This window comes from Malus domestica, chromosome 15 (genome assembly GCF_042453785.1).
Source record: "Malus domestica chromosome 15, GDT2T_hap1".
Classification (NCBI taxonomy): domain Eukaryota; kingdom Viridiplantae; phylum Streptophyta; class Magnoliopsida; order Rosales; family Rosaceae; genus Malus; species Malus domestica.
This window is the reverse complement of record NC_091675.1, coordinates 14,430,658-14,458,453: the sequence shown is the minus strand read 5'-3', so window position 1 is coordinate 14,458,453 and position 27,796 is coordinate 14,430,658. Positions and strand designations below refer to the sequence as shown.

The window sequence follows — 27,796 nt, the reverse complement described above, 5'->3', positions numbered from 1 at the left end:
GCCGGATTAGGACTCTCTCTCTCTCTCTCTCTCTCTCTCTCTCTTTTCATTCACTTTTCTTCCATCATCTCACATTCTTTTATTTTATCTTTCTTTTGCTATAAAAAATTAATATAAAATGTTGACGTGGTTTAATCGTGATTTTTCAATTAGAAGGGGAGGGAATGGAAGGAAAAAAAAAGAGGAAAGAGAATCCTACTCCCTTCCAACCATAGTCCATGCATGGATACATATGGAGGCATATTGTCTGCCCTCTTGTTATGGTGCCATTTCCATCCCCTCTTATTTGTGCGGTCAAGGTTAAGTCATGTCAACATTTTATATTGATTTTTTTATAGAATAATAAGACAAAAAGTAATAGAAATATAAAATGTTGACGTGACTTAACCGTGACCGTACAAATATGAGAGGATAGGAAGGGCACCATAACAGGAGAACAGACAATCTGCCTCCGATATATATATGGACAACTATCTAGGGTTTTGCATGCCACTTGGCTTCTCATATTTAAACCGTTAAGTTATTCCATGACTTGAAGATTTACAACTGAGAAAGTTAATTAGTTGATCAAAGCATATAGGTTTTAGGAACTTAATCTTGTATTGTTATCATTGTAGAAGATAAAACTGTTCAAGAAATGACGTTGTACATTAGGTGAATCTTTCAAAATGCATTGATAATCTACTCAAATGCAACTCAAACATGCTGAGAAACTTTTAGTTTCAGTAAAACAGTTCATTGTATTTACTGAAAAGACTTCTAACTTTTAATTTTTTTAATTTTTATATAAGCGCTAACTTAAACATGGATTCAAATACGGATGCATGGGAGGGAGGAGGCATATTTATATCTACTATATATAATCAATGTGGCTATCTCCACGTCTTGCAAGTTCAACTCTTTATTCTTAAAGTACTTTTTTTTTTTAGAAAACTTCATTTTAATCCCTAAATAAGATTAACATTTCAAAAATACCGTATTGAAGATTAAAAACTAAAAATAGTCCTTTGACTCATGTCGACGTCAGATTATATAGTCCATGTCATATTTAATTATTTTTTTACAAATTTGTTATAATTTTAGTTTACCTATATTGCCCTTCGGTATAGATAAATGCCTAAATGATAGTACCAAATGGAGGGGACTTAATTGGTCGTACCGAATGAAGGGAACCTAATTGATCATACCGAATGGAGAAGATCTAAACATACACAACGTACCTAACTACCCATTCCAAACCTAAACGACCGTAAAAAAAATTACAAAAATATATGATGGCATTGCACAGCCAGCAAAATCTTTAGGCCATATCCTCATTCCCTTCCCAACTAAGATGCACAGTACACTATTTTTCAATGAGCTTTCATCCCTCTGCTTCACATCATATTCTACTTGCCATTTTGCAATGTTTTCAATCTCATTTATCCTTTACGCTGTCTCAAATGCTTTCATTTTTTTAATAGTCCTACACTCTATAAATTAAAAATGAGTCAAAGTATAAACGAAAAGAACTGATTTGTATGTAGAGAAAAGTACCGTAACGGAAACCATTTAGTGTACCTAACTGACCGTACCGAATGAAGAGGACCTAACTGACCGTACCTAATGGAGGGAACCTAATTGACCGTACCGAATGAAACAAGCACCAACATATACAAAATCTCCACAAAAGGTCTTTCAACAAACACATGGTGTGCATTGTAAAAATCAATTCTTGCTAAAACAATGAAACTTATCGGACCAAAACATGCACACCATACGAAACAAGCTATACAAGTATCACCCCGTGTGTGTTGATTATGACAGCTAAACACATATTCCACAACATATATAGCTTATGATTATGACAAAAGAACAACATGTTTGTGAGAGGAGACAGCATGTTGGAAAATTTGAAATTTTTCATTGATTACAGCTTTAATACCAGATGAAACGCGCTCTCTCTCTAAATCTCTCTCTAATGTTGACTGTTACAAATATAAGAGCAAAAATGTTGACGTTACAATACTAACATTTAAGTGGCAGGCATGTAAATAGTGGTAAAAATTGTGGTATTTGTATAGATGACATGTCATGGTGCATTGAAATAAAGGATCATTTTTAAATACTGAAAACCTCTTAGGTTTTATTCAAAAAATTATCTTTGATAAGGACTAATCTCTAAGAGCCCCTTTTTTTTTTTGGTAAACTATTCTTAAAGTACTTTAGCAAGTAAAAAACATATTCTTAAAGAGAATATAAAATGCAGATTAATACTTTCAATTAGAATTCAACGCTCATTTTAGAAGACGATTATCAAGCATACCATATCCCTCTGTTATGTAGCAAGCATGCGGTTGTCAACTTGGTTGAGTGTGGGTTTAGGTGTTGGTGTCCAGCTGGTGTGGGTTTAGAGTAACAGCTACCTCTATATATATATATATATATATATATATATATATGCCACAAAAGGATTAAAATTCCAAATCAGATAAATTAGGAACACCTAATCCTTGACTAATTCACAACGTATTGCCTTCTTTTATGCTATCTGAGTAACGTTATTGATAGAGTTAATTTGTACAACTCACTTTCATATTGGTATTCTCTATGCCTTGACCCATATATAATTCTCCTTTTTAATATATAAAGGGAAAAGACATTAGACATATTGCATACTTGCCTTGAATCTTGTTTCTATAATTTTTATAAAAAAAATAAGCTATGGACACTCGTTTTGTTTACAAAAGATAAAGAGCTCGTTTGGTCACAAAAGATAATGATTTTTTGAGTTCAAAAAACATTTTAAAGTTCTTTTTCAGAATTTACTTGTATTTTTACTAGGAATTGATTTTAAAAACATTTTCACCAAAAACACTTTCAGTCATTTTTTAAAACACTTATAAACGAGCCCCTATTGTGTTGTTTGATACGGCAATAGTTGTATTATTAAATCACGTGTTATAATATGAGTGAACGATAAATTTATATTTTAGGTTACTCATGTCTTGCTCAGAAGTATTGGAATAGAAGAACAATAGATAATTGAAATAATGAAATAACAAGTGATTGAGTGTTGATATTAGGTTCAAATCCTACTTATCACTTTATACCTAAATAATAAAAAACCCTAACACGATGTAAGATCGATAATAGTATACTTTTCACTTTCCATGACAATTAATTATAAAGCTTAAGTTGTTAATCATATATTTTAAGGAAAACTAACGAAAAGTATAAAATAAAAACTTTAATTTTAATGAAAAATAACAAATAAATGTGTAGTGAATAATACTACGAAAAGGTAAAATATGTTTTTTCGTTAAAAGTAAACGATACCAAAAATGTTTTGTTAAAATTCCTTATATTTTATTCTTCATGTGCCTTTTCCTCTCGAGGCAGTGTTACAAAATGCAACCTTTGTTTTGCTAACTTAAGAGCAAGTCCACCCCTAAGGACTTTGCGCCAGCACCCAGCACATTTATCCACTCAAGTGAACAGTAATAGACTGAAGCGAACAGTAATAGGCCAAGCATCTCCACCCCTAAAAAAATGCGCTGGCACCCAGCGCATTTATTTGGTGTGTTTTTTTTTTTTAAGTTTATTTCGGATAAGATTTTTAACCAATTTCAGATAAAATTTCAAATAAACTTAAAAAAAAAACACACTAAAATAAAATTACATACTCATCAAATAAACTATAAAAAAAAACACACTAAAATGAAATTACATAAACTCATCAAATACACTTTATTCTTCAACCACAAGTTTTTTGGTATTTTTTTTTCACACAAAAAGTATATGAAAGCTTTGGTAGAAAGTGTAGAAAATATTGAAATGTGGTGTAAGGTAGAAGATGAGAGTTAGGTATTTATAGAAAAAATAAATAAATTTTTTTAAAATTTTCTGTATTTTTTAATATTTTTTATGTATTTTTAATAAATTTTAATTTAGTTAATTAACGTGGACCGTTGATCTGTGATCGGACGGTCTATTTTAAAAGTAAAATTTAAATTTTTTTTACCGTTGGAAATCCAACGGTCTAGAAAAACTAGCCGTTGGAAATCCAGCGGATATAAGCATGCCACGTCGCTGATGGGATCCGGAGCACAAGTGGGCTGACAGCCCTGTCGGCTACTCGCGCCCAGGCGCGCTTGTCGTGCACGCGCCAGGCCAACAGCCCGGCTTCTTGCTCAGTCTCTTTTGGGCTGGTCCAGAGCCCAGCTCGGGTTGGGTACCAGTCAAGTTGAGGGGGTGGACTTGGTTGACAGGGTGCTGGCCTTGTTTTTGTGCTGGGTCCTGGGCAAAGTCCACTCCGGTGGACTTGCTCTAACCTATGCATCAACTACTGCACTGTATATAAATGCATGCACCAGTTCCTCCTTATCCCAAATAAAAATAATTAGGTTAAAAACGATGGAGCGACGCTCAGCAATTGTGGCAGGGGAAGCAGCTGCAAATAGATCAAAGTTCAAACCAAACCAGTTGTTCTGTCTCTCTTGTTCCTTTCTTGTTTGAAATTTTCATGATCTAGAACTACGTCTGAAAACTAGTTAAGTGAATCAATCCCACTTTAGCAGAACTGCCCTAATGTATTATCAACTACTCTCTTTCTCTCTCTCTCCCCCTCTCTCTCTAAAAAAAGTATGGTTTGTGAATCTTATGACATTTCCAAGGGAAAAAGTTCATGGTAGATAATCTTAGGTTTTGCTGAATTTCCTGTAGTTTTTAGGTGTTTTTGTACCATACAATTAGTATATAGGTATTCTATAAAATAATTTTAACAGTATATCAAAATTGTATATAACTTACGAATTTCAACATCGATGAAAATGCAAAATGGGCACAAATTGCTAAAAATCTGGTATGACATACAAGGTTAGAGAAAAAAAAAATTCGGAATTGGGTAAGAACATTATCACCCTTCCTAATTTGTATTTGGATACAAAATTTTCAATGTGAATTGGGTGTGCATGTGGTGTGATTAGATAGCAAAATACCTCACTCATCTTTTTGTTTCTTTTTTCCACTTTTCCATATGTGGCATATCATATCATGGTGTTCACTAAAAATAAGTGCACAATATCTAATTGAAAAGTATATGCAGACAACCAAATAATTTTATTTAAAAAATTGACTATTATACACAAAAAACAAAAAATAAAGAGAAATTAAAATTTTAAATTAAATTTGTAAACTAAACAATATATTATTAGTAGAAAATAACACGTTAATCAATATTTAAATAATTATTTAATTATAAAAATCATATCATTTAATTAAACAATTTAATCTAAAAAATTATTTTATCTCGTATTACTAAAAAAAAATAATAAAAATAAATTTGGAACACATCAAATACGAATATCGTGCAAGAACAACGAAAAAAAAAAAAACAGAAAAAGTACTCACTTAAGGAATAAAAAACAAAAGCGGTCCCATTTCACCAGCAACCCAAACAAAAGAGAACAAAAATCCAAAGAATTTATACTCCCGGCCGAGTAAAAGACGGAGAAACGCGGGGGCCAATCGTGTAGGGCCCACTGCATAAGTCCACAAGACCAAGCTTCCCACTCGGTGCCAAAACCCCAGCTACTCAATCTCTCTCTCTCTCTCTCTCCCTCCTCCCAGCGCAGTAACAGCAGAGCACAGACGATGATCTCTCTCTCTCTCTCTCTCTCCTAACCATGTTACTGAGGAATTCTTATTGCTATGAATTTATGAAGTTTTAAATTTTTTTAAAAGCAGAAAGAAAAAAAGGCAACAAAAATACCTTCTTTTAATTCCCCAAACCAAAAAGCAAACGCTATCTGTCTCTGTTTCTCTCCCTCTCCCTCCTCTCTACTTTCTCCATTAAAGCCACTCAACATTCTCTCTCTCTCTACTTTTTCTAGAGAGAGAAAGTGGAAAAAGATCGAAGCTTTTGATTCGGCGGAGGCCCAGAGGACTATTTCCCAGGTCATTCGATTTGTCTGAATTTTACATCAAACAATGTCGGCTCCGGCGCCGTCGACCAGCACAACCTCGCCACCACCACCCACAGCTCCGGCGCCTTCTGCGACTCCGAGCGCACCGCCTCCATCGACCCCGAGCGCACCGCCACCAGCGACCCCGAGCGCGCCACCACCAGCCACTCCGTCGTCACCACCACCACCGTCTTCGACCACACCCACACCACCATCGACAACTCCATCTCCGGCCTCTTCTGTATCTCCGCCGCCGCCGACATCAACCACTCCCTCTCCTCCACCGCCGAAATCAACCACCCCATCTCCTCCACCTCCGAAATCAACCACCCCATCTCCTCCGCCGCCGACTGGTTCGGGTTCTACGCCTTCTACCCCGTCAAAAAGTCCTCCGCCTCCGCCTCAATCGTCTTCGTCGCCGTCGCCACCATCTTCAGGCTTGGACACGGGGGTTATAATCGGGATTGCCATCGGGGCTGTGGCGATCTTAGCGGTGCTGAGTCTTCTCTGCATTTGTTGCAGTAAGAAGAAGAAAAGGAGAAGAAGTGATGAAGAGTATTATATGCCTCCGGCGCCGCCTCCTGGGCCCAAAGGTATCAACTTTCCTTTGGTTTTTTTTTTTTTTTACATTTTCGATCTGGGTTTGTTGTTTCTTTTGAGTTGGGTTTAAATTTAATTTCATTTGGAACGTTTTGATTGCTCTGCATGTAAAATTTGATGGATATGATTAGACTTTTTGAGTTTTTGAAGTTTCGATTGAGTGAAAATTAAGAACTAAAAACGAAATGGGTATCAAACGGGCCTTCGTGAAATGATTTTTGACTAAGATTTTTTGGGATTTTGGATCTGGTCATTGGATTAGAAAATGCTCTTCTGCATTTCTCCCTCAAAGGTTGTCATTGATTTGCATTGGAATAGAAAATTCGTGACATCTGCATGTCTGATTTTATGAACTAGTATGAAGTACTGGGGAATCTGGTAAAGCATGTTTTTATTGTCGTTACCATATCGTGTTAAGCATCAGTTAAAAACACTTCCAGCCTGTAGTACTCTGACTTGAGTTATGAATTTTAGTCTCAAATTTTATAATATGTTGTGTTCTTTTATGGTTTTTCTTTTGTGGGTTGTCTTGTTGTTTTTGTTTCTAGCATTCATTAATTTATTCGAGTTTGAAAGAATGTGTTTCTGAGGAAGGTTTTGCCTTTGACTGCCTATGAATCCTCCGTATATTATTATTTTGTGCAAAGACGTATTATTGCTGTGAATTATCCAGGTCGAATTGAATACTGATATCCGAGTGTTTGTTGGTATTTTCCAGTTGACCCATACGGTGGTCCTTCGCATGAGCGGCAACAAAATGCTCCTCCGCCTGGTAATCATGCAGTCACAATGATGCCAAAGCCATCTCCGCCACCACCAGTAGCATCACGGCCACCACACTCACCACAATATAATCCAAGTCCGGGAGCAGCACCACCACCACCTTTCACAAGCAGCAGTGGAGGTTCTGGTTCCAATTATTCAGGGGGTGATCTACCCCCACCACCACCTCCACCAGGCTATACCTTGGGATTTTCTAAAAGCACATTCACATATGAGGAACTAGCATTGGCAACTGAAGGCTTCTCGGATTCCAATCTTCTTGGTCAAGGTGGATTTGGATACGTACACAAAGGAGTCCTTCCAAATGGGAAGGAAGTAGCGGTCAAGCAGCTGAAAGCTGGAAGTGGGCAAGGGGAACGTGAATTCCAGGCAGAAGTTGAAATTATTAGCCGTGTACATCATAGACATCTTGTTTCACTGGTTGGATATTGCATGACTGGATCCGAGAGACTACTGGTTTATGAGTTTGTTCCCAATAATACTATGGAGTTTCACTTACATGGTACGTTTGTTTTTGAAGCACATAATATTGAATTTGTGATTATAAACAATTAAACTCCTTTATAATCAAAATTAAAACAGTGAATCTATTTGTCTTTGGTGTACACACACAAATATACTATTGAATTTCACATGTGGTCCAATATCCTAGTGGATAGTGTGTTATATAGGGTGTTGGGTTTCCATCCATGTGTCCCGGGTTCGAAATTCCCCCTCCCCTAAATTATTATAATAGTTTCGAACCCTCTCCCCTCCCCTTAATAATAATAATAATAAAAAAAGTAGTTGATAGACCGTTGCTTGATTGTTTTTACCATGGCGATGTTGGTGCATACTTCTGGTTACAAGGATCTGATAGAATATTCATACCGCAGGAAAAGGGCGACCTACCATGGATTGGTCAACAAGACTAAAAATTGCTTTAGGATCTGCCAAAGGACTAGCATATCTTCACGAAGACTGTAAGTTATCCATGTTCGTGCACACACACAAGTGCACTTGAAAATAATTACTTTAATTGGTCCTTGACATCGGAACTCTGGATTTTACATCATAATAATCTGTAAATGTTATGCAGGTCATCCAAAAATCATTCATCGTGATATTAAAGCAGCTAATATACTTTTGGATTTCAAGTTTGAGGCAAAGGTATGGACTGTGCATCAGTGAGGGACCAGCCATTACTATGCCTCGTCAATTTGACAGTTAAATTATGTTGACTTAGATATATCGTGCTCAGATTTGATCTGTACTATATGATTTATTTTAAGATGATTGGGTGATCATGTCAAGGAATTTTTAGTTCTGTATAAACTGAGATTCACTGTCTTTGGCTCAGGTTGCGGATTTTGGACTTGCCAAGCTTTCGTCCGATATTAATACTCACATTTCCACCCGAGTGATGGGGACTTTTGGGTAAGAGTTGTGAAACCCATTGCTTTCATATTGAAATTCCCAATGGACTTAGTTATCGTAATGATTTTAGTTTAAGATTGACCCAAAGTATGACCAGGATTTTATCAAGATTGAGAGGTCTCAGGTTGAGACTCTCGTAAACGTTGTTTGGTGTGGTAACCAGATATCGTATTATTCATGTTCTTACATGCTTGCTACCTTCAGGTATCTAGCTCCGGAATATGCTTCAAGTGGAAAACTCACTGACAAGTCAGATGTTTACTCCTTTGGTGTTATGCTTTTGGAGTTGATTACTGGACGCCGGCCTGTTGATGCATCTCAAACTTACATGGAGGATAGTTTGGTAGACTGGGTGAGTAATAAGTCACTTTGTCTGTGAATAACTCGTGAACTGTGGTTGGTTTTTTTAGAGAATGACGACTAATGAGAGAGTTGTGGAATTGCAGGCAAGGCCTGTGCTAAATCGAGCATTGGAAGAAAGAAACTTTGATGAACTGGTTGACCCTAAGCTTCAAAACAGTTACGACCCCAATGAGATGGCTCGCATGGTTGCTTGTGCTGCAGCTTGTGTACGTCATTCTGCACGGCGTCGACCTCGAATGAGTCAGGTAAATTTTCTTAAGTAAGAGCTTAATCTTTTGTTCCGCGAATGAATCTTCTATATGTCATGGATCTTAGTTGATCTGCATCCATTGGACAAGCAAGGTTTTCAAGACCTACCAGGGTTCTGTAATGTGTCTTCTGACCATATTTACTCGATACACGCAGGTTGTCCGAGCTTTAGAGGGCGACGTGTCTCTTTCTGATCTCAACGAAGGAATCCGGCCTGGGCAGAGCAATGTCTATAGCTCTCACGGGAGCTCAGACTACGACACAAGCCAATACAAAGAGGACATGAAAAAGTTCAGGAAGATGGCATTGGGAAGCCAGGAGTACGGTGCTAGTAGCGAGTATAGCGCACCCACAAGCGATTACGGTTTGTATCCATCCGGCTCAAGCAGCGGGGAAGGCCAAAGCCGCCAAACCACCCGAGAAATGGAGTTGGGAAGGATAAAGAAAAACAACCACGGTTTTAGCAGCGGAACCTCTTAACGGCCAGTGCACAAATTTTTTTTCCTGTAGAGTTACCCCCTCCCATATTCTTAACACACCTCTTTATCAACATTGATTTCAAGAACACAGCTTGTTTTAGCACCAGTTCAATCTAATTTGCCCCTCTTCGAAATAATCGAGTTTTCGGTTTTACAAAAATAGGGAGGGAGTCGTGAGGGTAGACAAATTCTAGAGTCGACACCCAAACGAACCCTAGTCACACATCTCTCTGATTTTCACGTTCACCCGGCCCCATTTTTTTCACCACCCTCTCTCACCACACCCATAGCCCTCGACGTCCAGCGGCCTCACACAAGAAGCCATGTAGCTGCACAGACGTGTTCCAAGGGTCACGTTATACTTTCTGCATTTGAAAGGCAGCTTCACAAGTTTGCGGTTGGTATGAACCAAATGCAAGATATCCCAACAAGAAAGGTTATCAAAATTCTTGCCTAATACTGTTGATTAGCATAAATACAGTCGATTAAAGGAAAGCAAAATTTGTTGTATCAAATTCCTTACAAATACAAAATCATTTCCTGTGATCCGGACAACAAGACTCGTATTACTGAATCATGTCACAAAGAAATTCTTTTGGTAGTGTGACACTATTACAAGAACAACGCCATTAGAGATTCAAGGTCTCCGAAAAAAGGGCTATCGGAAAAGAAAAATCATCTGGAACTACAAATTAGAATACCGACCGGAACCAGATCCTTTCCTTCGCCGCCGTCGTTTCTGTCGGATTCTCCAAAAGCTCAAAAATACCAAAAGACCTATAAATAGAAGCCAAGTAATTTAAAAGTAAATGACTATCCGAAAAACAAAAAGAAAAAACATGTATATGCTCTTTTCAGGAATTGGAGGACTAAATGATCACTTACCAGTTACAAGAATGATCGCAGGAACAAGCCAATGAGTAGGAACTAACACAGGCATGTCAAGCTGCAGGAAGGATTACAGGAAACTTTCAGCATCTTGTAACAGTGTGATAGTATGTTGTGACAGTTAAAGGAATAGCGGAAAATATCGTTTTCTAACCATTCTGGCTTACCTCGTCCCCATAGAACAGGCCCAAGTATCCCAAAGGATCACTTCTACTTTCCACACTCAATTTGGTACGTTTTGAATTGGAAGTATCGGCTGTAGAATTTAAACCTCTATCCAAGTCAACCACGGAATAACCCGGTAGTCTTCTGTTTGTTCCCCTCACCTGTGAACTGTAACCTTTAGTCCCCCAGATTTCAAACACGGAGTCATTCCCACACATCAGTTCCTTTCCCACAACAGAAGAATATGTAGAGAAATTCACATCAGTTCTACGAGACGGTAATTGGTTGTCTTCTATATGTAAAGGTGAACTTTGTTTAACCGAGTTTGAGAAAAGCACGGGGTCTTTGATGTTTCCACCGGTGAAATCTAATATTTTCCTCAAGAGCCAATAACAATTTGTCACCATATGACTGCTGTCCAAACAGTTAGAGTCTCCATAGACTACAACACGACCTTCACCCACCTCAACAAGACCAAGAATGGGAGAATCTGCCTGCATTGATCAACAGGCCATCATAATCACTATCACATATGAATCATGATTGACTTCAATTATTAAAAAAGTACGGAAAAAATGAATTAAGTAGCCTTTGAGCTCACCGTGGTCATCTCAGGAGTCCGAAGTACATTTTGAGTGGCCCCACTCTCAGAGGTATCCATGAAAGGGAACTTGTGCACATAACCACCTCGTGGAAACCTCACAATATTCGTTCCAGATGCATATCGACTATGCTCACCATTAATAGAAAAATCACCATTCAGAATCTTATCTCCAAATGCAATCCCAAACGGAGCTAAAAGGTCATTCAATGCTGGAACATTTGCGCCACCAGTGACTGGAGTCCACCAGCTCCGTGTGTTATCATCAAAGAATCTCATCTTCACCATTGTATCCACATTATACCATTCAGAAAACACCACTAATCCCAGTCCAGAATTAAGTACATCATCTTGCAGCTTTTCAATCTCCTCCTGAAAGTACTCTTCTTCAAGATCTACAAGAAGAAGTGTCCCATACCGGAGAGCATCAAAGCAAGTAAATGGCGAACCGAGTGTTTCGACATAATACCCAGCGTCTCGTAACATGTTGAACATAATGTGAAAATTCGTATGCAGGTGATCCCCATGCCAGTCAAGAATGTCATTACGAACATCCAAAGAATCTCTGGGGATATAACCTGGAGGGTATTTAATGCTGTGAAACTGATCCCACAAAACCCGTTTCGATCTTGGCGGAGTTGGGACAATATTCAATTTCAACTGAAGCACACAAGTACTAATCCGAATATCCGTCTCTCCTAGAGCTGGAGGACTGTACACCCTAAGAGTAACATTGCCTCCAATCTCTCCAGAAAATTGTGCACCTTCTTCCTTAATTTGCATGTGAAGAGCTAAATAACCAGTCCAAGGCCAAATAACTTCAGAATACGTAAAGTGAATGCTTAAAAGATTCCCTACATCATCCGAAGGATGCCATGTGGGTGGACTTTCAACGTAGCCTATTACACCCATTCCATTTAGAATGGTAGCATTAAAGATAACAGGCATGGCACCTGCATAAAGGGGCTGACGACAGAAGGGCCAAGAGTAAGGGCAATCTGTATAATCGAGAGTGCTAGGGAAGATGCTGGCACGAGGTTGGTAGCTCTTGAGGATTTCGTATGATTCTAACCTGACCAAAAAGTAAAAAAGTAGATTAAAAAACCATAAATGTCAATGCTGGATATTAAGGCAAAAAGCAAGGGGACTATAATTCAGGAGAACTTACAGATCAACCCTGCCTGCACCCTGCTCATACATATTCGGACCAGAAAGCTTCGCAGCACCCTCAACCAGTGCTTGTTTCATGCTTGCTGGATTTAATATATCCTTCCTATTGCTCACAGGGATAACACTGACAAGAAGACATACCATACCAGCAACCACAGGACTTGCCACACTTGTGCCCGATAAGCTTTTACAGCCCGTACTGATCTTGGATCCCATGATGTCCCGTCCATATGCAACAACATCTGGCTTCACCCGACCATAACTATATGAAGAAAACTCAAATAGTTCATGCTTTGCACATTCAATGTTATAACAACGATAGCTTGTACAGCTAAAAGAATAACAAAGGATTGGATATGTCTCAAGATCAGTTAAAAACCTTGGGGAAGGAAAAAATAAAGCAATCACAATACGCAGTACGGAAGAAAAGATTAGATTACCCATGAGGCATCTCCCATGTACTCATGCCACGTGACGAGAAAGAAGCAATGTGATCACTGTAGTCAATGCCACCAACGCCAATGACATCACTTTGGTCTGCTGGATTGTTTAGAGTTCCGTAAAGCGGTCCGTCATTTCCAATTGCCGAAACCATAATTATGTTGTTTGCCGTTATTTCCCAAACCTGATGAGCAAATCAGCAGCAAAATACGTTTCATGATTCAAAAGCAAAAGTATAGTATATGCCCACAATTGTCTGAATGCAATCATTGATGAAGATCAAAAGCCACCACACTAAAGTTCTTTAAGCAATATGGAAAACAACAAAGAAGCCTTACCTTCTCTACAAATGGGAGGTCCAAGTAATCAGGTCCACCTATACTCAGATTTAGCACATCCATATTGGTCGCAATTGCATAGTTGAATGCGTCAAGGAACCATGATGTGTATGATACCTGCAATAAGCTGAATACAAGCTTCTCATAATTTTTCTAAATTTGATTAACCAAATGAAACACCATGAAGCCAAGTATTTCAAATTATAGCTTGGCTTATATATCATAGGCCAAACACAAAGTTTACTAAATCTCGCCTCCAAATCACTTCATCCAAAACGATATCTTATAAAGTAATATTAATGAATCAACAATGCATATATGTGCAATGCAAAACACACTTGGCCCACCTATGGGATAGAACGTGAAATATGAATGTTACTTTGTATTTTTCCCTTGGTATGCTATTCTATTCTAGTCATAATATCATGCCAATAATTCTTCCATTGCCCGATGTCATTACCTGTGCATCTGTAAACACACGAAAAGCATAAATCTCTGTGTCAGGAGCAAAACCGAGACACTCAGCATCTACACCAGCAATAACACCAGCAACAAATGTCCCATGCCCAAGGTTGTCATTCAAAGTATCTTCATTTGTCCAGTTTGTGCGCTCCTGCATAATTGCTCAAAATTTAAAACCAGTATAACACCGCGAAATTTTATTGGAATCAAACAAACATGTATTAGGGTAAATAATGCCGATTAACAGACTGAAAAAACACACAAGGGAAAAAGACTCCAACCTCTTTTCCCCTAGGAAATTACCTTGATATTACGAAAATGCGGGTGATCTGCTCGAATTCCAGTGTCAAAGATGGCCATTTTAACTTTGGCACCAGCATATCCTTTTTCCCAAAGGGACTCCGCCCCAAACATTGAAGTAACTTGAGATCTCTGCAAGAATAAAATTGACCTAAGAGGGTGAGTTAAGGATAAAACACTAGGGAACTATCCAAGAATCAAGCAAACGAGGAACACTGCTGGAACTTTCTCAAAACCTAATTCCAAAACTGCCTGCTTTTGAGACACATAAAGAATGGTGTCTCCATGTCAATATACAAGTTTCATTGAAAAAATAACAAAGTAATGCAGTCAATATGTCCTGCAATTATCGAGTTAGAAATCGTCATATGTGCTTTTGGTAGTTTAAGAAATTGGCGCTCTGCATTGTAAGCTTCCACTGCAACACTAACTACAAAACAAAAACACACCAAAACTCCATTTCGTTTTCGGAATCTTTAACACCCACGAAAACCCAATTAGCAAACACTTCTAACTTGCTCAAACTAATACGATAAACAATCATTAATAAACATCAAAATCCCAATTTCAAGTTTCTTACTTTTTCCTAAACTTTACACAAAATCCCCAAAACCCACCTGAGACATGAGCTGCCTTCTCCAGCTAACCGAAGAATTACTTGCGGCCAAGTAAAATGCATCGCCACCGGCTTCACTGAACGACATCGCCGTCAAAATCTTCCCCGGCCGCTTCTCCCCATCGACAAAAGCCCCAACTTTGTCCCTCTTTCCCTCGGCAAGTAAACCCCTCCCATACCTCACATCGGCATTCACATCCTTCACCATTCCCAAGCTCCCAATTTCTGAAACAACCGTCTCTCTCGACGATTCTTCAATCCAAACCAACCCGAAATCCGTCGGGTACTTCTTCGCCGGGTTGTTCCTCTCGATCCAATCCCACCCATCGGATCGCACGCTCGATTTCAAATACTCTCGGAGCTCCTCCGCCCTCCTGTATTCCACGAATCGAACGACGTAGTTTTGGCGGTTGGTCTCGGGACGCGACGAATTTGGGGGAAGGTTTACGTTTAGGGTTGGGGAATTTTGGGGTTTGAAGCGGAGGAGAGAGATGGAGATGGAAATGGAAACGGCGATAACGACGAAGAGAAGAGAGAGTGATGACGTAGCGGCGCGAGGAGGAGCGGTCATGGTGACGGCGGTGCTATGGAGATTGGCGGAGCTGAGGATTCATTGATTTGGCGGGAAAGGTCCCGCATCGGAGAAAGAGAATGCCGGTCGGTCCGGAGAGTCTCTGTTTTTTTGGTCAAACCGGATAGTCTCTGTTCATCTTCAGTTTAACTTGTCTTGTTTTTTTGTACTTTGTCTAATTTACGTAAATAATAAAATAATAAAGATTTTTCTATCAATAATTTAATAAGAAAACTAATGAAAAGGGCCTGAAAACTTTGAGTTTTAATAATAAGGACAAAATAAAGGGTAAAGTGAATAGTACCAGGATTGACTTTTTAGTGTAAAAATGTGGTTTTTCGTTAAAATGAACAGTACCAGGTGCTTTTCGTTAAAGTTCCCTAATTTAATTTCTTTTCATACCACATCTAGCCTCCAAATTCTACTATTTGTTGAACGGCCCATCAATTTTTGTTTTTGGTCGAATGGACCTTCACTTTTGATCCTTATAGTTTGGTATTCACTTGTAGTTCAAGGCCACATTCAAATTTTCGTCTAATTGCTTGATTAAAAAAAAGGGTTAGTCTCAGTTTACTATTCTAAATTTCGTGATTTTCAACATTTGATACATAAAGTTTTTTTCGTCCTAGAATCATACCACAAGTCTTAATTTTGAGACAGTCTCATACATTCGTTAAGTTGGTTGTTAAGTCTATTGTTGACTGATGACGTGACACCCACGTGGACAATGAGTGGGCGCCACGTGTCAATATATACCAAATGTTGAAAACCATGAAACTTGAGGGTAGTAAACTGAGATTTACTCTAAAAAAAATCTGTTTTTCACATTGAAGGGTATTAATTAATATTTCAAATATCTATTTACTCATTTCTTTTATTTTGAGATTAGACTATGACTCGTTTTGAGGACTATTATTTGTCTAAAATTGATTTTTAATTCTTTAAATATGCTGAATGAAGTTTGATACAAATTTGTAGTTCAAGTGTGCCCTAGTTCCAATCCAGGCTGATGTAAATAGCTCAAAAAGACATAAGTAGCCTTCCACGTAAGGTGCGTAAAGTGCGTCTGTTATCCTTCAAGCAACTGGATGAAAAATTTGGATGTGGTCTAGAATTGCAAGAGTACCAAACTACATGAGTAAAATCACCAAAATTGAAACCACATCGACCAAATTGGAAAATGGGGAAATCGACAAGGACTAAAGTGAAATTTAGCCTATTTATTTTCTGTTGTTAGTTTAAACGCTGCGTTTCGACGACAACGGCTCCGCATACCGCCGCATCCATCTCCAAACGCTATCTGTAAAAAGAGCAAAACCCACTCAAAAGCTTGAAGGTTTGTAAATGGCGCGAGCGGTAATCCTACCCTCTCAAACCAGTACTCAGACCTTGCTTTTTGCCATTCCCCGAATACCCCTAACGACATGGAAACTTCCGTTCATGTCCCGCCAAGTTCTCTGCAAGTGCTCGTCCTCCCAAGCAGCCCCGGCCGCCGCAGTCGTCGACGTGGCCAAGTACAAGGAAGCTTTCGCCAAACGAATGGCCATGGCCGGCCTCAAACCCCACCACCGCCTCGGTCTGTATTACTTTTCTCTCCCTGTTTTCTGCAAATTATTACCTTGCTTTTTTTTTTCATTTTATGGGCTCGATGTCGCTTGTTTTACTCTCCAAATTTCGGGCTCATTTGGGATTGCTTTTGTACGAAGAACTTCTACTCATAAGTGCTGCCGCTATAAGTTCTTTTGTTATAAACATGTAGAGATTTGTGTTCAAAATCAAAGTGATTTTTGACATTTGGCACAAAGCACGTGCTTCCCTCGAAGCTGCTTCTATGACCGAGAAGCGCTTTTGAGCTTTCCTGTCAAACATAATTAGAAGTGCTTTTAGCCACTAGAAAGCACTTTTATCAATTTCAGAAGCAATCGCAAACTGGCCATTTGATTGTTTTTGGAAAATAAAAAGGGTCTTATTTTGCTTGTTTCGTTGGTTTTAATCTGTAGCTATTGGAGTTTCTGGAGGTCCAGACAGCATGGCGTTATGCGTTTTATCTGCCCACTGGAAAGCTCAAGACTTTAGTGCGAAATGTGACAGTGGCGGCTTCATTGACGGGCTTTTAGCAATAATTGTGGATCATGGGCTGCGCGCTGAGAGCAAAGAGGAGGCCAACACTGTCTCCAATCGGGTCTCGAAAATGGGTACTTTTCAGTTGCTGCTGCTGATATGTTGTTTTGGTGCCTTCGGTTTTAACACAGTGAATTCTGTTTTAAGATTTTCGGTACAAGAAAGATTAGCCAATTTGAACTTTGTGTAGGAATCAGAAGTTGCATTGCCTGCTGTGATTGGCCAGATGGTCACCCAAAACAAGGTCACTTGCAAGAAGCAGCCCGTGACATGAGGTGTCTTATGGTTCATTATATTTGTGGTTTAACTGGGTGATGGAAAATTGTTCATTTTTACGATTTTTCTTAAAATTGGGTTTTGAATGTCAGGTACGAAATGTTTCAGAACATCTGCATCCAGAACCGGATTGGTGTGTTACTTATTGCACATCATGCTGATGACCAGGTTTGTCCAACAACCGTTTAGTCTACCTTTCTTTCTGTTGCAGTATCTGTGTTTGCACACGTGTGTGAGGCATTTACAAGTTGCATTCCAAGTAACAATATCCTTCCACTCCATCTCAACAAACAACTTCCAAGCATCCTCCAAATTCCCACACTTACAATACGTGCTAACCAAAGAGGTCCCTGCAGTTGTATCATTATATAACTGAAATTTATAACTCAGCTGATGTACTTGCTTGCCCATCTGCAACGCAGACAGGTTACTACAACCTAGTAGAACACTACTCAAACTTGACGGGTTTGGCCTAACCCCATATCCGATCGTTGACCTAAAAACCTTCCAACCCTCTTCAGCTCGACAATTTTCAACATAACCCGATATCATAGCGTTCCAAGATACAAGGAAATTCCAGCGGTCAAGCCAGATGCGGATGAATTCTTGTTTTTAAAAAAGAGGTTAAAAATAGTAGTTTCAAAACTGAAAGTATCTATCAGCTTATGCTATAGTGGTTATGGTATTATTCCTCGTCTGTATTGATTTCAACTTTCCAGGCTTGTTCCAGGCTGAGTTATTTGTTCTCAGACTATCTCGCAATAGCGGTGTTCTTGGACTTGCTGGTATGCCTTTCACATCTCAAATTTTCTCTACGCATACCCATTCTTGTGCCGAAGTTTCCAGAAACCATGGTATTCTTGTTGTACGTCCACTCTTGGATCTTGTGAAAGAAGATATGTACAAGGTTGGTGCGATAGAGCTAGGCATGTATCTATTAATTATACATTTTTCTCGAATTTGTATTTTGAACCAATTTGACTTATTTTCTTGCACAATTTCTGAAGATATGTGAAGGAAGTAATCAGGTCTGGGTGGAAGATCCAACGAATCAAAGCCAGTTATATGCTCGTAACAGAATTCGATTGTTCTTAAAGGACTCAACATGTGAGTTACATAATAATTCTCAATTGTTTCTCCGTGCAAGAGTTCTGTGGCTACATTTCTTGTGTGCAAACACATGTTCATACTACTAATGTCTTTTCCTTTTCCTTTGCCTTCCAGGTGCATTCAGGTCGGAGCTACAAGCACTTATTGCTGCCTGTCGCAAAATACGCAGATACGTTGATCATATTTGCAGTAATTTGACAAGTCAAGCAGTGACTTTTACGGATGTAAGCATCATTTGAGTGTTCATATGTTTAACTGTTTCTACCTTCTGATAACTGATAGCTATTGTAGCCAACTTTTTGTTTGACAATGGTGTAAAGATTTCGGAATATGTTTAAGAAATTTATTTGATACTGCTGCCTGCAGCTTGGATATGCTGTTATTGATTTGGAGATTCTTAACCAATCAGAAATCGAGGACATATGCATGACAAAGTTTATTGCTTTGGTTTTGAAGGTACATCAGATATTACCATACAAGTTGTTCGGTGTTAATGTTAGAAACATATATCCTTTTGACGAATTTATGTTCATGCCGTTTCTAGTTCATCTCACAAAGGAACAGGCCAATTAGAGGTGGCACTTCAAAATTGCTTTTGAATTACATGCGTACTTTACCATGCAAGGTACGTCTGCTTTCTCATTGATACTTACCAACTTGATGTGCATCACAATTCACGGATGTAAAACTACTTCAGTCAGTTTGCAAATGAGTATATGTTATTTATTAACGTGAGAGTTACCTTTCATAATATGTTTCAACAGCTGTATCTGCTATTACTTTTGGTTTCATTGAAATATCATTCTGTTTTACCTCTTCTGCAGACCTCCTTTACTGCAGCTGGCTGTTACATTTCTCCGGCTCCTGGTTCTAGAGGCCTGAAAGCTCTAGTTTGTGTTTCTGTCGATAGTCCTCTACCTTTAAAAGTGGGACTATCCCGCTTACACTTTCAGATTGAACAGGAACACAGTACTCCAGATGAGATAGAGCAAATTATATCAGATAGCATATCGTATGCAGATTCTTTGGTTCCAAATAAATCAGATGTTCATTTCTTGGAAGGAAATCCTGAATCGATTCTAACCGGAGCCAGGAAACTCGGTATGATTAGCGAGTCAACCCAAACAAATATCCTTTTATTGCACCAGGAAGAGATTAAGAATTTCAAGTCTAGTAAAGTCGCGGCTGATTACAAGTCAGAGCATGGAGTCAAATCTGCTAGTACATCACGGAGCGAACAACTTCAACCTGGGCAAATATGTTGCTTCATGGACCGGTTCTTTGTCACGTGGAATTTGAGTGAGGAAGATACTGACGATGCAACTTCCGAGGAAGCAAATCTTGACGGGGTTTTGGAGGCAGAAAGTCGCTACTGTTGTTGCAGATCTTGTGGTTTTGGTCATGACACGGTAGTTGAGGTGCGCAACATGATTGAACCTGATTGGCTGTATCTTGCCAACTTGTCGAAGTGTCAGACCTCGGAAAACTTTCAAGAACAAAGACATTCTCTCGATAACGGGCTAGAGCAAACAGAAGAGAAGACGAACAAGTGTCTAGATTATGCAAGGCTCTCGGCACAAAGAGCTCTTGTATCCCTGAGGCTCATCCCTCTCGCTGCAAGAAGAGGCTTGCCTGTCCTAGTCAACGGTGAAGGACTACTGCTAAGCATCCCAGTAAGTTTTCGTATATCCAAGTTCTGAAAGGATAGCCTCTTAGTTTTCGTATATTTATTATGGCGGTCTGTAGTTGCGTAACCTGTTTCCTAACAAGTAACAACCTTTATTTTTCAGAGCATTAGCTTCAAACACTGCCCACGCTTAGCAACATCTGCAACATTCAAGCCGAAAGTACCACTTGGCGGAGGTCATACTTCGTTCATCTAGTCATCCAGTCGCTGTACTTTCCAATTCAGCGGAACGTTGGAGTCAATATATCACCCCAGCAAGCTTCAAACCCCAATTTTTGTACTGCATTTAGATATGTTACAATTTGCATAGTTGGCTTACATGTATTTTACCCCAGCAAGCTTCAAACCCAAAATTTCCATTGGGGAAACATTTTGTACGCTAAAAAAAGAATTTCTTGAGTCAATATACGATGCGTAAATCTACTTATGAAGAAGAATACAGAGAAAAAGGCGGGAAATTGAGGAAGTTAAACTGTGTTTTTCATTTCATTGTAAAACTGTTATTGAACACATACAACTTGAAAACAATTACATCACACTCCCACAACCCCAACGTCGAAAACCAGCGGTTGATGGTCTCAGGAGGGTTCATGATGCTTTCTGTCTTAAGCACATACTTTTCTCCATCTTGCACTACTCTAAACCAAAGAAGTGAAGGTAAAGAATAGAAAATTGGTGGGAATCATAATTTTCCCTGACCTCCTCGTTCCTTAAACGAAGTAAAGGATGTGAACCACTGCTTCCAAGCAGCATCCTTTTGCTGCTCGACCCATGACAAAAAGGCGCTGTCTAACAGGCAGAACATGTTTACATAGAGGAGTTGGTACCTCACAGGAACATATCGGAAATTCGCAATCTGAACAATTGGCCACACACCACCCTCCAAAGCAAGGGCTGGTAGGAAATCTCTCTTCAAATCTTCCTTCACTTGAACAGAATTCTTGCCCGTGGAAAATCCCATGTAAGTGAAAAACACCAACAAATCCAAGGGGCCAAAGATAAGGCCATCCATTGCCACTTTAGCAGCAACAAACCGCACTGACTTAGGTTGTAGGTGAAGCTTCAGCTTTATAAACTTGTCCAGGCCTTCGTACCTATAAGCAAGCAACGTTATACCTTTGCTTTTTATTTTTATATGTCATACAGTTGGCAGACAGATCAGATCAGGTGACCTGGAGGGAAAAGACACGATTAGGTAAAACAAACCAGAAATGCCCAACTGGTCCAACAAAGGCAAACCCAAATGTGCTTGTGATGGCTACGCGTTTCCAGTTAACTTTGAAGTCTGCGTCTCTATCCTGTGACATGAAGTATAGATTTTCATCATATGAGCAGAGAAAGTAGTTGATGGACAAAATGCTATTACCGTTTCACCACACACAATGACTTGAACTGAAGTGAACAACAAACACCAAAAACGACTAGAATTAAAAATCAATCAGGTTCTGGTCCAAAATTCAGCTGCATCCTTTGATTTTAAGTCCAACAGTTAACAAAGTTTGGGAACAAATAAGTGGAGAGAAAAAGGGCATCAAGGGTTAGTAGTTACACTCTACATTATAGAACCATATAAAAGGAGCCACACTGGAAACCCATACTCATGTTCACACATGCAGAGGCATTACCACGCACGCACAGAAGGACCTACTTCAGGGGTACCTGAACTCCTCAGTTAATTTTTCATTTTGAAAGACTTGGTTAGTGAAACTGAAATATATCTTTCCTGCACATGATAAAAGTAGTTCCTTGACGTCCAATCAACACGGAGACAAATGTATAAAGGAGCATGTACATTATGCACTATCTGAGCAAGGGAACTCTATCAAATAGTAATACAATGCCTTATTCTGTAACGAAGCAAGGTTCCACTGCGGCTGAAAAGCAAAATAAAGAAGAAGAAAAATGATTCAAACAAGGTTCCTCTATGTGGTTATAACTCAAACAAGGTGTGAGCAAATACCACGGGTTGAGTTATGATGCATTTCTATTACATAATTTTGTCAAGGACATGGTCATAGCTAAAAATAAGAAGGTTATTTGCAAATGGTAGAAGATAATCATAGAGTATAATGTCATGAGCAATCAGCTCCTGTTGTGATGACATCCGTTTTTCTGTAACGGCATTCATCTATTGGAGCAACATACAATTTGGCCATTACAGAAAATCCACCACAAGTTGACAGCCAGTCAATCATTCTATTATCTACACTCTTTATTATCCTTATTCGGGGTGATAAGTGATACCTTCTAAAACTGGTTAAGGTATCGAGTTCTATCAGACATCGAAACAGATCCATAATCAATGTTGTCTAATTCTGAAGAACAGATTCATGAGTTCAAACAAACAATTAATCTACTTCTGAAAAAACAGTTAATGATTTCGAGCAGATAACATGAAACTACACTTCCATGGAAGCTAAAACATGTAAATAACAATTCAACAAAGCAATGCAAAAAATTACACAACTTTTTCCGAAAAACCCAACTCAAAAGGAGAAATTTACAGCTACCCAGTTCCCGAAAACAAGAAATTGAATCGAAGAAATGAACTTACAGGTTCCGGTTGCAAAATTAGGAAAAAAACAAAAAAAAACCAACTCACAGAAAGTTGAAGGCGCTTTCTTGCGTTGGAGTGAGTGACGTACTGGGCGGCAACGTCGCCGACGCCCCAGAGGACGCCGGAGCTGATGACCTGGGTTTTGAGTGGATGGAAGGAGAGGCAGTTCTGGTACCATTTCCAGAGCTTCAACATCATTTGTGGTGGCTGCGACTCTCAGCTGTGTGTCTGTGGGAGTGCGGAGAGGCGGCAAACGGTGGAGGGAGTTGGTGGGCTTTTTTATATGAAGGTAAAATCTTTAGGTGGTAAGCCTGATTAATAATTTAATATCGTTATTTAGTACGATATAATGATATTTAAAAAAAAATTCTGTTTGATTCTTGATAAAAATAAATTTAAATCACATTATTATTATTATTATTATGAGATAATATCTTTTATTTAAAAAAATAATATATATATATATATTATATAAATATATAATCTAATCTCGTGTTCTTGATTTTGTAAACCTTGGAGCGAGGGAGAGTCTTTTGTTTGGGGTTTGATTTTTTGCTAATAGTGATTTCTTTGACTTGCCAATATTAAAATCGAATTTTGATCAAAATTGAAGAAAAAAAAATATATAAATATACTATCATTGAATCAATATATCCATCTACGAGAAAAATAATATATGTTATGAAAAGTTTGATACTCTACTTTAACTTCACATTCTTGTCTAAATTACTATAAGTCCTTTTAATAGTAATGAACAATAATATGATACTCGAAACTACTCTAATTAACGAGAAAAAATCAAACACACGTAAGTTTTTTTCACCTTTTCTCTTTGGTTATAGGTATTGATTTTGATTTGATATTTGTTAAGAGTTAGATGGGTATACTTGAGTTAATTGTCAATCAATCTCTCTTCCCCTAAAAATCTTGCAGACAACAAGGAAGTCTTAGAAAATAGACAACGGGAAATGACCACGTAGGTTTGAACTCAAGTGGTACAAAATAATGTCCAAAATGAAAAAGAAAAAACCACAAAAGGAAGATAATATTGTGGGAGGCGGATTATCTGCCCTCCCACTTCCTATGCCCTTCTATTTTGTGTGATCGCGGTTAAGACACGTCAACGTTTTATATATTTTTTATAGAGATAATAAGATAAAAATGAATAGCAATATAAAATGTTGACGTGGCTTAAGTGTGATCATACAAACAGAAGGCACGGAAAGTGGGAGGATAGAGAATCTGCCTCCAATATTGTGGTCCTTGTAATTTCAACCACTAAATAAATAAATTATAAATTTCTAATATATTTGTCCATGCTTTAACATCCTCAAAATTTTATCCAGAATTTCTCACTAATATTTGTGGATAAGAATCTGCAGTGGATGCCACAACACTCACACCGCTAGACTACAATTCCAGCCCTTCCACTTTTACACAGGCTTACATGCACATTTAGCAGCCAACCATGCAGCTCCACCTCCCTCTCCAACCTCTGCCACTGTCAGCTCAATAGGTAAATGCTTAATTATTTTAGTTAATTGGATTTCTAATATGTTTAATTTTTTGTTTTAAAGTTTGTAGCTTTGAGTTTTACTTAGTTGCTGTGTGGAGAGCTCAAATTGAACTATTAATGTCCTTAAGCATTGGTTAAGATAACTATGATGGTTTTCAGAAACCCTTTTAATTGCATGAATATTTGATTTTTGAAAGATGTGGGTTTGGATGTTTGGGCTGGATTCTTTTCCCCATTTTTGTTTTTCTTTCGTTGGATTGATTGGGTTTATTTATTTTATATATAAGCGTTTTTTGGAGCGGAAATTGAACTTGAGACCTCAACTACAGAAATGATTGTTCTTAATCAATTGAACTACAAGCCTGTTGCGTTTGAGATTTCGAATTTAGGACTTTCATTTCATGAAAATGGTTCTTGTTAACTGAATTTTTGGTTACTGTTCCCTCTTCCCTGCCTGCTGTGGTATATATCGATTAGAAAGTGGATGTCTCAAAATCTATGGAAATTTCCGATACAGCGAATGTTCATGCCTTAAACTTGGCCTTTACAGGTATGGACTGGAAATCAAAATCTGAATTTGATCAAGGAAGTTACTTGCGAAATTGAGGAAGCAGTGGAGAAAAGAACTGGGAGAGTTTGGAGCTGTTAGGGGCTCAGCTCATGGGTAGACTCCAAGAGGTAACGATTCCGTTGGAGGCAACGAACCATCTTTACTCGCGGTATCATATCGTATTAGCGTAGTAGTCAGTTTGCTTGAATGTAGTATGTTTGCTTGATATGTTGCAGCTTATGTAAGTTTATGGTTCAATCAATGTGCATTCTGTTTCTTCCTTAATCTGCACTACTAATTAGGCTGACAATGCGTTGTTCTTTCGTAAACCTTTGTTGATGTACATTAGGCGTAGTTTATGCGTGTGTGTGGTTAATTAAACATGGTAAATGATCTAATTCTGATCAATGTGAACTACCTAGGAGCCACATTCGTTCAAGAAGGGATCAACTCCGGTAGATTCAGGGATCCAATCCCGCTGCCTTGTATGTTTGGGCAAGAGTAGTTGCCAAGTTGTTCGTTCAAGAACGAAATTGATGAATGCTTTGATTGCAAAAAGGAAGCCTCATGAGGCCCATTCCGTTTTCAAGAGTTTAGTAGAAGAAGGACACAGGCCAACTCTTATAACATACACAACTCTTGTAGCTGCCTTGACGCGCCTGAGGCGTTTCAAGTCTATTCCCTCGCTCCTCTCTCAAGTGGAGGAGAATGGTATGAAGCCCGATTCAATACTTTTTAATGCCATGATCAATGCTTCCTCTGAGTCTGGAAATATCGACGATGCCATGAAAATCTTTCAGAAAATGGAGGAGAGTGGATGTAAGCCCACAACCAGCACTTTTAACACTCTTATCAAAGGGTATGGAATTGTCGGTAAGCCTGAAGAAGCCTTAAAACTGCTAGAGCTTATGTTGCAGGATGAGAATACAAAACCGAATGACAGGACGTATAATATTATTGTTAGAGCCTGGTGTAGCGAGGGGAAAATGAATCAAGCCTGGAATGTGGTGTATAAGATGGTTGCATCTGGTATTCAACCCGATGTAGTCACTTACAACACGTTGGCAAGGGCTTATGCCGAGAATGGAGAGACATATATGGCTGAAAGGCTGATGTTCGAGATGCAGAACAACAAAGTTAACCCCAACGAGCGAACTTGCGGCATCATTGTAAATGGCTACTGTAAAGAAGGTAGCATGACAGATGCCTTGAGGTTTGTATACAGAATGAAGGATCTCGGCGTGCAGCCGAATCTTGTTGTTTTTAACTCTCTTATCAAGGGATTTCTGGACATTACCGATACTGATGGAGTTGACGAGGTGAGTTTTTACCTTTGATGCTTTAGCACTCAGTTTCTCACTTTCTCACAGAAATTTTACTTACATAAAGAGCTTAACTTCACAGGTACTAACGTCGATGGAAGAATTTGGAATAAAACCAGATGTAATAACATTTAGCACCATAATGGATGGATGGAGCTCAGCAGGACTCATGGAAAAATGCCAGGAGGTCTTCAATGACATGATAAAATCCGACGTAGAACCTGACATCCATGCATTCAGCATTCTTGCAAAAGGCTATGTGCGTGCCGGTGAGCCTGAGAAGGCCGAGTCACTTATGACATCCATGGGAAAATATGGCGTGTACCCAAATGTTGTAATCTTCACAACCATCATAAGCGGGTGGTGCACTGCTGGAAAAATGGAGCATGCTTGGAGTGTCTATGAGAAAATGTGCGAAATGGGAATCACCCCGAATTTGAAAACTTTTGAAACCCTTATATGGGGATATGGAGAGGCTAGGCAACCATGGCTAGCAGAAGATTTACTCAATATAATGGAAGAGAAGGGAGTTCATCCTACTAAGAGGACTATCCAGCTCGTGGCTGAAGCTTGGCGTGCGATAGGCTTAGTGACCGAAGCTATGAGAGTCTTAAATGATTCGGGCAAAGAAAATAGGAGGGACAAGATACCTGATCAGAGCTTGGAGATCATTAGTAGGAAACAAAACTTAAGTACTTCTTATCCTAATGTTTTGCAGATACCTGGAGTAGTAGTTTCTGATAACGGCGGTTCTGCTGCCAACATACGAGGTCATATGCTTGTGAGAGGGTTTGAGTTTTCAGCCGAAAGTATGCAGCACAGTGCTACCAAAACCATGTGTCTTACGCATACTACATCGCCCGCGCTTAAAGTCCAGCAGCCACTGATTATATGTAGAAGGCAGTTTCAGTGTCAAGTTGGGATGTTCAGGCATTTCGTACATACATGTCCGGTGGTGTAAATATATAAACGAGGAAACAAAGGCGGTCGAGGTGATCGGGAGGATTCCTTGGTTCTGACTCTTGAATTCAAGAGTGGGGATGATTCTTTTGCTAATCAGCTGATTGTGTTACAGCACATATATACTTCCATTCCTACTGGTGTTGCTGATGAATTTGGTTCTGAAATAGTGTAATTTGCTACATGAGATGTGTAACATATACCATATGTGTTCTTAATTCAAGGCAAAAAGTCTACATCTGGATATCTAAATGCAACCTAGTAACATACTGCACAGACAGAAGCTACTACAAAAACAAATCAACCCATG

At 38.8% G+C, this 27,796-nt stretch overlaps 5 protein-coding genes across 6 annotated transcripts; 3 read left to right on the top strand and 2 right to left on the bottom strand.

The window, feature by feature from the left end:
* Window positions 1-5,568: 5,568 nt before the first annotated feature.
* LOC103424937 (proline-rich receptor-like protein kinase PERK1) lies at window positions 5,569-10,381 on the top strand. The gene is made up of 8 exons (XM_008363022.4): window positions 5,569-6,538; window positions 7,264-7,830; window positions 8,204-8,290; window positions 8,407-8,477; window positions 8,668-8,744; window positions 8,949-9,096; window positions 9,191-9,352; window positions 9,513-10,381. The coding sequence occupies exons 1-8, from the start codon at window positions 5,971-5,973 to the stop codon at window positions 9,834-9,836; spliced, it is 2,004 nt and encodes a 667-aa protein (XP_008361244.3). The 5' UTR covers window positions 5,569-5,970; the 3' UTR covers window positions 9,837-10,381.
* LOC103424935 (subtilisin-like protease SBT6.1) lies at window positions 10,302-15,568 on the bottom strand. Of its 2 annotated transcripts, none has more exons than XM_008363020.4 (10): window positions 14,818-15,568; window positions 14,204-14,332; window positions 13,899-14,051; window positions 13,439-13,555; window positions 13,100-13,284; window positions 12,658-12,921; window positions 11,490-12,561; window positions 10,891-11,382; window positions 10,721-10,781; window positions 10,302-10,612 (listed from the first exon to the last, which is right to left on the bottom strand). In XM_008363020.4, the coding sequence occupies exons 1-10, from the start codon at window positions 15,385-15,387 to the stop codon at window positions 10,521-10,523; spliced, it is 3,135 nt and encodes a 1,044-aa protein (XP_008361242.3). In that variant the 5' UTR covers window positions 15,388-15,568; the 3' UTR covers window positions 10,302-10,520. The 2 variants fall into 2 exon arrangements, with proteins under 2 accessions (XP_008361242.3, XP_070670799.1); XM_070814698.1 differs by having other exon boundaries at window positions 13,439-13,565; window positions 14,818-15,545.
* Window positions 15,569-16,639: 1,071 nt separating this feature from the next.
* On the top strand, window positions 16,640-21,047 carry LOC103400498 (uncharacterized). The gene is made up of 11 exons (XM_008339156.4): window positions 16,640-16,963; window positions 17,388-17,582; window positions 17,699-17,783; window positions 17,877-17,952; window positions 18,515-18,691; window positions 18,792-18,891; window positions 19,009-19,118; window positions 19,261-19,350; window positions 19,439-19,519; window positions 19,719-20,567; window positions 20,685-21,047. The coding sequence occupies exons 1-11, from the start codon at window positions 16,732-16,734 to the stop codon at window positions 20,775-20,777; spliced, it is 2,088 nt and encodes a 695-aa protein (XP_008337378.3). The 5' UTR covers window positions 16,640-16,731; the 3' UTR covers window positions 20,778-21,047.
* On the bottom strand, window positions 21,040-23,469 carry LOC103400497 (uncharacterized). The gene is made up of 3 exons (XM_008339155.4): window positions 23,184-23,469; window positions 21,788-21,879; window positions 21,040-21,675 (listed from the first exon to the last, which is right to left on the bottom strand). Exons 1-3 carry the CDS (start codon window positions 23,334-23,336, stop codon window positions 21,264-21,266), a joined length of 657 nt encoding a protein of 218 aa, XP_008337377.3. The 5' UTR covers window positions 23,337-23,469; the 3' UTR covers window positions 21,040-21,263.
* Window positions 23,470-24,427: 958 nt separating this feature from the next.
* Window positions 24,428-27,738, top strand: LOC103400496 (pentatricopeptide repeat-containing protein At5g21222-like). The gene is made up of 4 exons (XM_008339154.4): window positions 24,428-24,654; window positions 25,205-25,332; window positions 25,627-26,523; window positions 26,609-27,738. The coding sequence occupies exons 2-4, from the start codon at window positions 25,315-25,317 to the stop codon at window positions 27,485-27,487; spliced, it is 1,794 nt and encodes a 597-aa protein (XP_008337376.3). The 5' UTR covers window positions 24,428-24,654; window positions 25,205-25,314; the 3' UTR covers window positions 27,488-27,738.
* The last annotated feature ends 58 nt before the right edge of the window (window positions 27,739-27,796 follow it).

What these genes read in the sequence shown, in the direction of transcription:
- LOC103424937 (XM_008363022.4), top strand. Translation starts at nt 5,971, where the DNA reads ATGTCGGCTCCGGCGCCGTCGACCAGCACAACCTCGCCACCACCACCC. An exon ending in GCCGCCTCCTGGGCCCAAAG is followed by an intron (nt 6,539 to 7,263) that starts GTATCAACTTTC and finishes GGTATTTTCCAG; the next exon opens with TTGACCCATACGGTGGTCCT. An exon ending in ATTTCAAGTTTGAGGCAAAG is followed by an intron (nt 8,478 to 8,667) that starts GTATGGACTGTG and finishes TCTTTGGCTCAG; the next exon opens with GTTGCGGATTTTGGACTTGC.
- LOC103400498 (XM_008339156.4), top strand. Translation starts at nt 16,732, where the DNA reads ATGGCGCGAGCGGTAATCCTACCCTCTCAAACCAGTACTCAGACCTTG. An exon ending in CAATCGGGTCTCGAAAATGG is followed by an intron (nt 17,583 to 17,698) that starts GTACTTTTCAGT and finishes AACTTTGTGTAG; the next exon opens with GAATCAGAAGTTGCATTGCC. An exon ending in AAGCAGTGACTTTTACGGAT is followed by an intron (nt 19,119 to 19,260) that starts GTAAGCATCATT and finishes TGCTGCCTGCAG; the next exon opens with CTTGGATATGCTGTTATTGA.
- LOC103400496 (XM_008339154.4), top strand. An exon ending in ATACTGATGGAGTTGACGAG is followed by an intron (nt 26,524 to 26,608) that starts GTGAGTTTTTAC and finishes TTAACTTCACAG; the next exon opens with GTACTAACGTCGATGGAAGA.
- LOC103424935 (XM_008363020.4), bottom strand. Translation starts at nt 15,387, where the DNA reads ATGACCGCTCCTCCTCGCGCCGCTACGTCATCACTCTCTCTTCTCTTC. An exon ending in GTGTGTTTACAGATGCACAG is followed by an intron (nt 13,556 to 13,898) that starts GTAATGACATCG and finishes AGCTTATTGCAG; the next exon opens with GTATCATACACATCATGGTT. An exon ending in GGACTCCTGAGATGACCACG is followed by an intron (nt 11,383 to 11,489) that starts GTGAGCTCAAAG and finishes TGATCAATGCAG; the next exon opens with GCAGATTCTCCCATTCTTGG.
- LOC103400497 (XM_008339155.4), bottom strand. Translation starts at nt 23,336, where the DNA reads ATGATGTTGAAGCTCTGGAAATGGTACCAGAACTGCCTCTCCTTCCAT. An exon ending in GAAAGCGCCTTCAACTTTCT is followed by an intron (nt 21,880 to 23,183) that starts GTGAGTTGGTTT and finishes TTCATGTCACAG; the next exon opens with GATAGAGACGCAGACTTCAA. An exon ending in GGACCAGTTGGGCATTTCTG is followed by an intron (nt 21,676 to 21,787) that starts GTTTGTTTTACC and finishes GCTTGCTTATAG; the next exon opens with GTACGAAGGCCTGGACAAGT.